This window comes from Chaetodon auriga, chromosome 16 (genome assembly GCF_051107435.1).
Source record: "Chaetodon auriga isolate fChaAug3 chromosome 16, fChaAug3.hap1, whole genome shotgun sequence".
Taxonomy (NCBI): Eukaryota; Metazoa; Chordata; class Actinopteri; order Chaetodontiformes; family Chaetodontidae; genus Chaetodon; species Chaetodon auriga.
In genome coordinates this window covers 17,866,980-17,878,618 of record NC_135089.1, presented here as the reverse complement: position 1 = coordinate 17,878,618, position 11,639 = coordinate 17,866,980, and the positions used below count along the sequence as shown (strand labels likewise).

The window sequence follows — 11,639 nt, the reverse complement described above, 5'->3', positions numbered from 1 at the left end:
CAGATGGCTTATTTTGTCCAATCAGATTTCAGAGAGTATTTATCTATTAGTCCAGATAAAGTTGGCTAATATAAACCTTTTAGGTTTGCTTCTTTTATCAAAACCACTTACTTAGTAACACATTAATGACACCTCTAACACAAACACTGATCCTGTTTACCCTCTGTGGCCCTTTCCCTTTTTTTTTTTTTTTTTTTTTTGGCAATTTCCACTGTGGAGTGATAAATGTGAATACAGAATATAACAAAAATGTGACTTTGATAATCACGAAATTGTTGCACATGGAATTGTTTGAGTATGGGTAATGTGATGTTAAATTGACTGGTATCATCATTGCTCATGTGAAAGATGTGCAGCCTGCAGACCTGGAACCAGACCTGCAAAGCCATGAGCTGGATTAAAAAACCTTAATACTACACTTTGAGGTTAGAATGACAACAGCCAGACTTCCAGTTAATAGTTTTAGTTTAATATATGACAGCATCGTGTCATGACTTCCTGTTAAACTTCAAGACAACTTCACAAGGGACTGCCGGATGTAAAAAAAAAACAAAACTTGTTCAGTTTTCTCTGACATCCTACATCAATAACGATGTGAAGCATCAAACTATTGCATCATGTAATAGCTGAGCTTCGCTTACATAAAACTTTACAGTGTTTGCTACTTTGACAGGGGTGTTTTCAGTAACCCATCATCATGTTTGACCACATATATATATCAGCAATATAATACACACTCTATGTTGCAAAAATTGTTTTGTGTAACAACATCCTCTCTCTCTCTCTTTCAACAGCAGGAATGTAACCTTAGAAAATGTGCAAATGTTTGCATTCCACACATGGACAAACCCTCATAGCAATATCAAGTAAAAACCTCGGTCCTTCAACAAGTAACATTATTTTTATGAGTTAAAAAACACCTTAGCTCTGCAGTAAAGAGCAGTATACAGAATTACAATGTCCTTCTTCAGATACGGGCTGTAATGCCCACGTAAATGTGCCATTCAACCATTGATCTTAAAGAAATCTCCACTTCTCAGCCGATGGCACAGGAGCTTCTAGAGTACTGTTAGTTTGGCAGGTTTTAAGTGAAGCTTAAGACTCCGAGTGGTTGGTGTCCTGCGAGGAGGCCCTCAGCGACGGCAGGCGCTCAGCTGCTTTTGCTCTTTCTGCCAAAAACCTGTCAAACTCTGCAGGGGGAGAGAAGCAGGCTTAGATGAGAGAACAGATCATCAACTATCCAAAGGAACTTCACTGAAGGGAATCATGGGATAAAGGAGCAGCCAAGAAAAAATGCAAACTGAGGAGATTTTATGAAAGGATGCTGGTGTCAATATAAATACATGAGAAAAATACCAGATGAGACTTTTGTACTTTTGATTCTGTGGATTCACATGTTTTTTGTCAGTTCATGTTGTTTAGGAGACTAAATTTCACACTTTTTTCAGACCTATCCTCCTGCAGCCCTGTCAGATGACCTCAAGTACCCATACCCTTCATTCGTCATGTCCCAAACATTCTCATTTCATTTCATACTGGATGTTATGTAACACTATTAATTACACAAAATATGGAAATGTCAATGTTAAGATCAGTTTTGTCAAGTTTGCATTCATACTACTATCACTTGGACTGACAGAAGTTGGATGTTTCAATCATTTATCCTCTATTTTTAGTATTTTCATAATTGTCCCTTCCTCCAGCAAACATAAAATGACTTAATGTTATGTTAAATAGCGAATTAAAGTATGGCAGCAGTCTTTTGTAGCTGTGTAGAGTTTCTGTGCTGAATAGGTCTGAAGAGTGGTAGTGCATGGCACCATATGCCCAGTTAAGCCTCTAGTGCCACCTATGGGTCAAATGCAGGAATAACTAGCAGAGTGAGGGGTGGAAATAAGAGTTTAATGTATTTACATGTGATTAAAACCTGAGACTGCAGCTCCGAGTATATCCAGTCAGTTCAGCACAGCAAAGTGCCCAAGCAAGTGAGCACCGTGTGTGCACGAGCATTACAACAAACTACACATCAAACATGCAGTAGGTTGAACATATAACAGCTCATCGGATGTGTACATGAATGCCAAATGAAATAAAGGACGATGAAGGCTGCAAAATTTTACAAAGTAAGTGAACTGTTGAGACTCTCACCTTCACTGGTCACACCATCGGAGTCCTCAAAGTCATCATACTGTGTCACAAACAGAAAAGACAGATTTTTCCTTCCATATTATCCTCAACTTGTGCATTAAAAGACAGATATGGTTAAAAGATACATAAGATAATCTTGAATAGTTTGGACTGTTAAATACATTTACTGCTTGATATTTTTGACCCATTTATAATAATGTGTTAACTTTGTTTACGTTGCATGTTTGCATGCTAACATTTGTTTCTTTGCAACACAAACTACAGCTGAGCAGAGAGAGCTGAGGTTTGTGAGACTCAAAAAAGAATTCAATGAACCAGAATTATTTTTGATATGTGCGTCAATGTGTGTAAATGTAGTAATCCAGCCATTTACCTCATCATCCAACGCCAGCCATTTCTCAATATCATCCATTACATTGGACTGGTTGATAGGAATCTAACAAAGAAAGCAGACACCAGGATGGTCAGAGCAGTCAAACATATAGTAACTAGTAAGACTTCATGAAGATGTAATAAAGCTACCAAAAAACAAAAAACAAAAAACAAAAAACCCACACACGAGAGAACAGCCACGAGCCAGTAAGCAAAGCTTGAGATATGACAACAATGCTGCATATCAGGACAGTGCAACTAAACCTTGTCATGCACTGTAGTGGGTGTAGGCACAAAAAAACTCCCTCCAAAAAAAACAGCGTACTGTCTTCACCACATATAAAAGCATGCAAACCACTGTGCTTTATCTCCAAACCTGAACCACCAAACCCAAAAAAGGATCCAAACAAAAGCAATCCAGACCACAGCGAAAGTAAATTGTAAACCATCATGACAAAACCAAGAGACGGAGGGCGTGGAGAGGTGCATCAAAGTACAACCAGGCCAACAATTTGGACACAGACCCACCATTCCCCTTTTAATCATCCAATCTAACTTTGGCGAGGAGCTGCAGGTGGAGGCTGGGCTGCCGTCCTTCATGTACAGACATAGAGTTCATTTAGGAAGAAAACAGTTGCTGAGACAAAGACAATATACACACTAACTCAACCAAAGAGCCTTTTACAGGCCACTATTATGCACTATTATAGATAAGAAAAGATAAGTAAAACCTGAATAAGTGCGCATCTCTGCTTACCGTTCCTGTGTTTAGTCGTCTGCTGTCCAGAGCCTGAGCCTGGCCGTCCACTGCAGCCTCGCTCTGCTCACTGAAACGGAAGATTTGCAGGCCGGTTAGCTGCCACGAAAGCTAATAATTTCAGCCAACACACACTGAAACACTGGCACATATCTTAAAAAGGAATTAGAGGGAATGAGTCGGAATTAAACTCCAAAACAAAGATCAGCACGTTTGCAGTCTCATTCCTGAGAATGTGCTCAAGAAAGAGTTGCACGGCTGCTCTGTGGGAAGTAAAGAGCAACACGTCGACGAATCAGTAGGATTCGCTTCATTATTCACACATTTGAACTGTTTATTCTTCACTTTTATCTGAGTAGTTAGACTTCTCTGTCCACTCTTTTCATAGGACTCAATCAATAGGAATCACTGTTTTAGTTAATACCAAAACTACATCTTTACAGCTTGTGCAACTGTCGAAGCCTTTGAGGCTCCAAAACCTGTGGTTGATAGTCTTTCTGTACCTCGGCCTTTGTGGAGCGGAGATATTTATCTTTTGTGATAACGCGTCGTCTGATTCACTTGTACCTGCAAGAAGAACAGCGACATATTTTTAATGTGTAGGATAAGCAGAGACATGCAGAACAGGCACATGTGCAGCATGTAGGCATGTATGAAGGGTGGAGTACTCACTGAGTCTGGCCATCTGACTGGCCAAACTGTCTGATCTTGACTGGCTGAGTGAGCAGTTATTGGTAAGTGATGCGCCTTGTGATTGGCCGACAGACTCCGCTGTCAGATTGAGGTCTGTCAGGTTGACATACGTGTGGCTCTGAGTGACAAAAAAACAACAAATTGAAAGTCCATGACGCAACCATTTCAGAAGTTATGAGTGTAACGACCACTTCAAAAATGGCTGCCATGGCCTGTACCGTCTCTGCTGTGTTTGGCCCATTTGTTATCCGTCTTTCAAATCTGTGAACAGCAGACCAAAACTTTTATCATGGGAGAAATAGAGCCTGTTGAAATACTACTAAGCTTTTATTTTGTTAATAATTAAGGTAGTATAAAATGATAAATGCAGTTGACCTGTGGTAGCGAGTGAAGGCGGTGTTCATCTCATCATTAGTTGCCAGCAACTCCTCAATCAGCTTCTCCTCGCTGAGTCTGGGGACGATCTTCACGATCCGCTCTTGCATTTCCTTACAAACTGTGTATAACTGCTAATGACACAATCAGACAAAGAATGTGTGGGTGGGGAGGGGGTCGAGGGGGCAGATGCAACACAAAATGTATAAAGTACAGAGATCAGTTAAGGAAAACACACTGTTGCAAAGATGAATGGATGGAAGTGATTTTCTACCACAGCACATTTCACATTAAGAGTCTGTCTTTTGTTTTTACCTCCAGCAGCTCCATGTCTGCCTGCTTTACCGTGACAGGATCCAGCTGACTCATCATGTCTGACATCATCGTCAGGTTGCTTCGCACCACTCCCAGCTCTGTCTTCAGGTTTTTGATCTGGAACATCAATAATACTGCCTTCATAAGCACAGCTTTAATAATCACTGCAAAGACACGTATTGATTTCAGAAGAGCTGGAGGCCAAAATGAACTGAGACACATAGACGCAAACAGGAAACGTGAGACAGCATTTTAGCTAATGTGGAAAAAGCCAGGCCATCACCTGGCTGGGAGTGAAGGCATTGTTTCCCTCTAGGGCCAGTTTTAGCTCAGAAGTCTGGGCTGGGATGAGCGGAGGTTTGGAAGAGAGGAGCGCAGCAGGCAGGGTAGTGACAGCAGGCCCGTTCCCAGGCAGAGTCTGCTCAGCAAAAGGCACAGAAATGACCCGAAAGAGAAATGAGCAAAGGTGATAGGCAGCACCCAAATATCAGTGTAAGCAGAGAGAGAGCACCACCCATGTTGGCACCTTTTGTGGGGCTTGGACGGGTGTGTAACCATCCAGTTCTGTCATGGGGAACTCAAGCCCTTTCCTTCGTAGGTCCTCGTACACCGACACCACGCCTGTCAGGTCGGGTGAGCTCCGGAATGCGTCAGCCCACGCCTTAATGGGAGAAACTTACAAATTACTACAAGGCTGCACCTGATTTTTTTTCTCCATGTCACCACAGTGCTGCCAAACATGTCATGTGGCATTTTTTTTACCTGTACGATGCTGAGCACTCTGTCATGCAGGACCAATGGAGGGTTGTTTCTTGGAATGATTGAGCGCACCAGAACCCCCTCTACAAAATCCCGTGTCGTCACCAGGATGTGAAACCTGTAGCCGCAGTTCTTCACACAAGTCTCCAGGACCTAACATCAGAGGGAGGCGAGAATAATCCAAAAAAAAAAAAAAGAAACAATTAACTCAAACCAAGTGATGAGAACACAAACCAGCTCAACAGGGTGATGGCAGAGCATGACGAGGAGCGACACTCACGGTGAGCGCCTGCATGACCTCCTTGAAGTTCTTGTTCCCCACAATCCTTTTCTTTATGGCTCTGACTGCATCCTTGGGTCTGTAATCAGAGAATTTTCAACAGTCACGGGCATGTACTCTCAAGAGGACTCGCTAGTTCCTGATGCAAACAGATAAGAGGCACACACACCCTTCCTCTGAGCTGTTGATCATATCACAGATCTCCATGTTGAGGGCCCAGTCCTCTGATGGCAGGCTGGAGCTGGTCGCAGCCTCTGCGAAAAACAGGAGAATATACGCGGCTGAAAAATATGAAACAACTACACTGAATGGTGTCGCAATTAACAGTTCACACTGGAATTATTAATAAGATGTCATTTATTAATGCCTACTAAATGTTTCCCACTATAAAATCACCATTTCTTCTTAGCATAACAAACATAACACTTCACAGTTGATACAGTACAGTTCTGGCGTTCCACAGGGATCAATCTTTGGACTCTTACGTATCCAAATAAATGGAAACGATGTGAAAACTGCTGTTGACTGTGATCTTTTTCTGTATTCTGATAATCTGGCTTTGCAAACCACAGTGTGTCAAGAAATGTGGAAGTCTGATACATGGCTAGTGGACAATAAACTTTTTATTTGGCTCAAATAGTAAACGTGCTCAAACCAGATTCCATAATGTTACCAGATTATAAAAAAAAAAAGCTGTAAATACTTTTCATGAATGGACATGGACAGAGGGCAGACAATGAGTTAATACTGTCTCTTCTATAATTAAATCAGCTTATCTGTTTATTTCAATGCCATCCCTCAGTAAAGTCACATATGCGATCATTAGGCTGTACTCGAACATGCATGTAATTTAGGTCATGAGGATGTCGGTCACTGTGCGTCCCGTGCGGCTATTGGCAGGTCAAACAGACACGATGACAGCCAATCAATCGCAGCATCACATCATCTAAACCCCGCCTCTGCTTAAATCATTGTTGAGCGGACGCGTCAATCAAAGCGCAACACGTCTGTCTGTCATAAATAACCGCTCCTGGGATTTATTATTTTAATATACTGACATTATATACGCGTGAGCTCGCGCGGTGAAAAGCCCTTTGTAATAAAAAAGACGCAGCTCGACAGAGAGCAGGCGGAATGTCTGCAGCGGCGGTGCCTCAGTGTGGAGCGTTTGCTTATCACAGTGTCCTTTGAGACGTTTGTCAAACAGCTCACCGATCCGCTGTCCCACCGGCGTGCTGAACGGATTTCCCAGTAAAAACTCCATGATGAGAGCGGCGAGGGCCCAGCCAGGCAGCGACGTCCCCGCGCAGAGCCGTACGTCGCTCCGCAGTCCGCTGCTGCTGCTGCTGCCGCTGCTGCTGCTCTCTGTACGAAGTGGGCCAGCAGGGCGGCTGCGTCACACTTTAAAGGGAAAGCAGCCTGCGATCAGCACACGGACCGTGAGAGGATGTTAGTGCGCTGCATACAGGCGCTTTTTATGTCTGCACTCAGTGACAGATAAAGAGCTCCTCCTGTCTTTACAGCAACTGTTCCGACATGATATCAGGACTGATGCCATCTGCAATGAATGAGCATGTTTGCAGATGTGTAAGAAATATATGTAAATGATCTTATGAAACTTAGACCCTACTTTTCTGGGGTCCTACGGGCCCATGCTGCACGTGTAAACAAAAGAATTATAACTGTAAAATATGTAGAAAAGTACTGAAGTGGTGACTGTTCTCATTGACATAAACAGAGCTTGCACATGAGAGGAAAGGTGGTAAAATGAATTCACAGACAAGAGCATAAAGCAACACAGAACAACAAGATAATCTGTCTTTTAATGGTGGAATACATTTGCTACTATGCATGAAGTGCACCATGTTACCATAGTAAGTACATTTACTCAATGACTGTACTGTACTAGTACAGTACAAATTTGAGGTACTTGCACTTTACTTGAGTCTTTTCATGCTCCTTCCTACTTCTGCTCCACCACATCTCAGAAGGAAGTATTGTGCTTTTTACTTTAGTTATGAGTCACAGTACAAATTAAGATTTTTGCTCAATAAAAGACATAAAGAAATATGATGTTTTGTTATACATATTCCCTGGATACAGCTTATATGACATATATATGCTGCTTTTTATTTTAATCATTGTGATAATTAAAATGTATTTTTAATAATTTTGAGGTTTGCACTGTTGGACAAAACAAGCATCATAAACGTGTCACTTTGGGCTCTGTGATGACAACTCACTGTCAATTAACGGAGAAAATAATCAGATCATTAATCCAATGCAATCATTAGTCATTATTGGCAAACCTTTATAAAAGAGTTAAAAATGAGCTCCATCTTAACCAGCTATGATACAGTATCGCTCACAGTATTTTTACTTTTAATACTTTGAGTACAACCCTAATTCCAAACTCCACCTGCTCTTGAAGACCATGTGACATGGTTGAAAACTGCTGTCTCCAAGAATGAACCATTGAGCTTGACAGAAACATTTCTCTCTTTTTTTTTTTTTTGCCAAATGTTATGCGTGACCAGGCCTTAATGGTGTTTTCCACAAATCCCCATGCTGTGCTGTGCTGTGTTGTGTGGCTTTCTGCCACATGGGTGCACTGTTTGATTTCTTACCTGATCTTGAGGCCTTGTCTTGAAGTGCTTTCTATGTCCAAATCTAGTTTTAAAACCTTCATTATTCAGTTCTGTGCTTTTACATTGCATATTTACTAAATTAACTGGTGTTTAATTGAATTGCCATGCAGCAAACCTGAGGTCAGGTAATCTTCCAGCATAGAAAAACTGCACATTATACACATAGTGGGAACAGCGGGGGGTTAATAGGTAGCAGCTCCAGTCTTGCCTCATGCTTACAATAAGAAAACAGTCCTGTCTGTTTATGTCCATGTCACACATTAATTGTAACTTTCCAGACCATTTATAATGAAGTAGAAAGATTTGTTTGCTGATTTCCAAGACACGACAGACTGTTTACTCTCTGAAATGTTACTCTCAGACACACTGGGGAGGCACATTTGTTGTGTTTGATCAAAGCCAGGATGTGCATGTGTGACTCAGACACAGTGACTCACAGCCCAGTAAGCTACAGAGAATATACTTTTTACTCTCACAGCTGATGCACATCCCACTCGTCTGTTTACACCAGCGGAGATGGTGCGGCTCTGCCCATTAAAAAAAGAACCATATGTGGTTTATGTGGGTGATCACAGAGGGAATAGAAATGCAGGTGGCTTCTAATCACAGATAAAATCCTTTCCTTCCAGAAAAGACGCGTTTCTCAAAGTGTAAGCTTCTACTTATGGCCTCACTGGACCTGATGGAGTTCACTGTTTGATCTGCAGAAACATGGTCTGTATGAAAAATCCAGTTTGTCTGTGGTAATGCTCACTATACCACAACATGAAGACGAATGCATGTAACGACCAATCACAGTAACATTTCAGTGGGAATAATGCAGATATCTGTTATCCACATTATGATTATTATAAATGTGACATATTAATAAGGGCTGTCACATTAATGCTAATAGTATTTATTTTGTATTGTAATGTATTATCAGCTCAGCAGTGAATAGTACCTTTATGAATGATTTGTCCAACTCTATTGAGACACTATGGCACCGTTTTTTTTTTATATTTTGAATGTTGTTATCGGAAGAATTAATATGGCTTCTTTTTCTGTTTCGTCACTTCACAATCACGAATGTTCACTGCCCTCCAGCGGTCAAAGTTAGGAACTGCAACGCACACTTATATTCGTGGTTGTTACACAGTGATAATATCAGTGAAACTTGTGTTAATATCGATACGTTCAACTCATTATTAGAGTGACTATTACAACAAGCATACAGCAGAGACCGGTATTATTAACTGTACTGACAAAGAGCTTTAGTAACAGTTTTCTAATGTGGAGACAAGTGCAACCTTACAAGGGTTTAGTAAAACGTGATAGTGTGGACATTTCCGGTCAAAGCTTTCAAAATAAAGTGACCAAACAGCAGCAATCATAAACAAATATGTTCAAATTTACTATTCTCTGGTCTCCGCTGTGAGAGACAACAACTGCGCGTTCTCCACTGGGAATAACACAGATGTTCATATTGATTAGCATTTTTTTTGGAGGTATAAATAAGGTCATATCCAACATGCCACACATAAGCAGCTGGAAATGTTGGTGTGGCGCTCATCCAATTGACTGAAATGTCACAGACATGGCATCATCACTGCCAATTTGATAAGCACCAATTGGAAACATAAACTGATTCTGTGCAATTCAGAAGCTGCTCACTGTCAGTCAAACGTGATTTCTTCTGCAGAAATGAAAGTCCTTTGTTGTGAAACAGCTGGGGAGACCTGCTGGAAAACTGACTTTAATACCACTCACATATGTTTTCAGTCTGGGTTTGAGTTATTTACTGCAAGCTTCAGGGATGAGCCTGTCAGACCTCAATCACCAGCTCTTCATTTCTCACTGCTACGCTCGAGGAACTTTCTGATTCTCCAAAATATCCAGACAAAACTCCAGGCCAGTCATGTAAGAGACAGCAGGGGTCCGGCCTTCAAACTGATGTATAAAAGAACACCTGCATGTCAAGGTAACCATTAAAGGCACCACAAGGCAGAAGAATCCAACTGTCGATGCAATGAAAGCCATTATAAGACACCTAACATATTCTACATTACTGGTAGTGAAGCCACATTTTAGACATCAGAGCTCCTCTGTGTGAAACACATCAGATGTGTGACAACGGTTTGATAGCTTACTCTGCATTGCCTTCCCTTTCTGTGCTGTCTCTGTGCCTTCACCCGACACTCCCTTTTCTCATCCATTTCCACCTTTTATCCCTCTCTGTTCTCTCTCACAGCTCTCAGTGGTTGACACTCACACAGATCTCACCTTTACTTTCCCTCGAGTAAATGTCAGAGACACCTGCCAAGGTGACAAAACATAAACTGCTGGACGGTCTGCGCAGCCCTAATGTACGTCACTATGAATCGATTTTTCTGCTCCAGAACTGAATGTGGGATTGTTAAATGCTTTGATAACAAGTTAAAGTCAAAACTGCAAAGAAGGAAGAAAGAAAGAAGAAAGCACAAAGTTTTTAATTGGCAAAGCATGGTATCACCTTTCCAGGGACTGTTAAATGTCTCAGCCAACGCTATGGACAAGAACAAGCAGCTTTTTCACTAGCATCCAATTAGAGTGGGTTGGCAGTAACTTGTCTATATTCACAGTATGTAGCCCCCTGATTAGTCTTCTCAGCCTGCAAATTAAATACAGTGGAGAGTGTTGCTCGGCTGTACACGGGTCTGTTAATCTGCAACCAGCTGTGACGGCCTTTATCAGCTGCCATGAGAACAGGAGGTTGAAACAGACCACATTTCTGCAGGAAAAGAGGCTCAGGAAAAAGCATTATGGACATACAGCATGTGCATTATTGAATGTGAATTCATCTCTTGTACTAAAAGTGAAGCAAAAAGAAGAGGAAAGGAGAAAGGAACATAGTGATGAAGCTCCTGTGTGGCTTCATGTCAAGTCAAAATTGTCAACCAGGAGCCATTTAAATGACATATTAAAGACAATGGTCTTTTCTATTGAAGGAAATGCATTTCTCAGTCCACTGTATGACTCATCTGTGACTGCAGTGTGTATTATTTGTGTGTGTGTGTGTGTGTGTGTGTGTGTGTGTGTGTGTGTGTGTGTGCGTGTGTGCGTGTGTGTGTGCGTGTGTGAGAGAGAGAGAGAGAAAGAGAAAGAGGTGAAGGCAGGCAGCTGAGGTAAGTTACGTGGAAGTGAAACCATCTGGTTTCCTCCTCACTACAGTGAACAATAATAACCCCAAGCACACACACACACACACACACACACACACACACACACACACACACACACACACACACACACACACACACATCATCTCATCCTG

The 11,639-nt window shown here is 41.6% G+C and overlaps 1 protein-coding gene across 4 annotated transcripts; it reads right to left on the bottom strand.

Annotated features, from left to right (window-relative positions):
- Positions 1-447: 447 nt before the first annotated feature.
- tom1 (target of myb1 membrane trafficking protein) lies at positions 448-7,069 on the bottom strand. 4 transcript variants are annotated; one of them, XM_076753135.1, is made up of 16 exons: positions 6,912-7,069; positions 5,869-5,953; positions 5,700-5,778; positions 5,423-5,572; positions 5,187-5,321; positions 4,944-5,078; positions 4,661-4,777; positions 4,346-4,479; positions 4,189-4,231; positions 3,950-4,088; positions 3,781-3,844; positions 3,278-3,347; positions 3,049-3,114; positions 2,522-2,584; positions 2,149-2,188; positions 448-1,190 (listed from the first exon to the last, which is right to left on the bottom strand). In XM_076753135.1, exons 1-16 carry the CDS (start codon positions 6,961-6,963, stop codon positions 1,096-1,098), a joined length of 1,467 nt encoding a protein of 488 aa, XP_076609250.1. In that variant the 5' UTR covers positions 6,964-7,069; the 3' UTR covers positions 448-1,095. The 4 variants fall into 4 exon arrangements, with proteins under 4 accessions (XP_076609250.1, XP_076609251.1, XP_076609252.1 ...); XM_076753136.1 differs by having other exon boundaries at positions 4,346-4,476; XM_076753137.1 differs by lacking the exon at positions 3,049-3,114.
- Positions 7,070-11,639: the final 4,570 nt, after the last annotated feature.

Coding starts and splice junctions, on each gene's coding strand:
- tom1 (XM_076753135.1), bottom strand. CDS start 6,963: ATGGAGTTTTTACTGGGAAATCCGTTCAGCACGCCGGTGGGACAGCGG. Junction 5,573..5,699: donor AGGTCATGCAGGCGCTCACC/GTGAGTGTCGCT, acceptor CTCTGATGTTAG/GTCCTGGAGACTTGTGTGAA. Junction 5,079..5,186: donor CCGTCCAAGCCCCACAAAAG/GTGCCAACATGG, acceptor TTTGCTGAGCAG/ACTCTGCCTGGGAACGGGCC.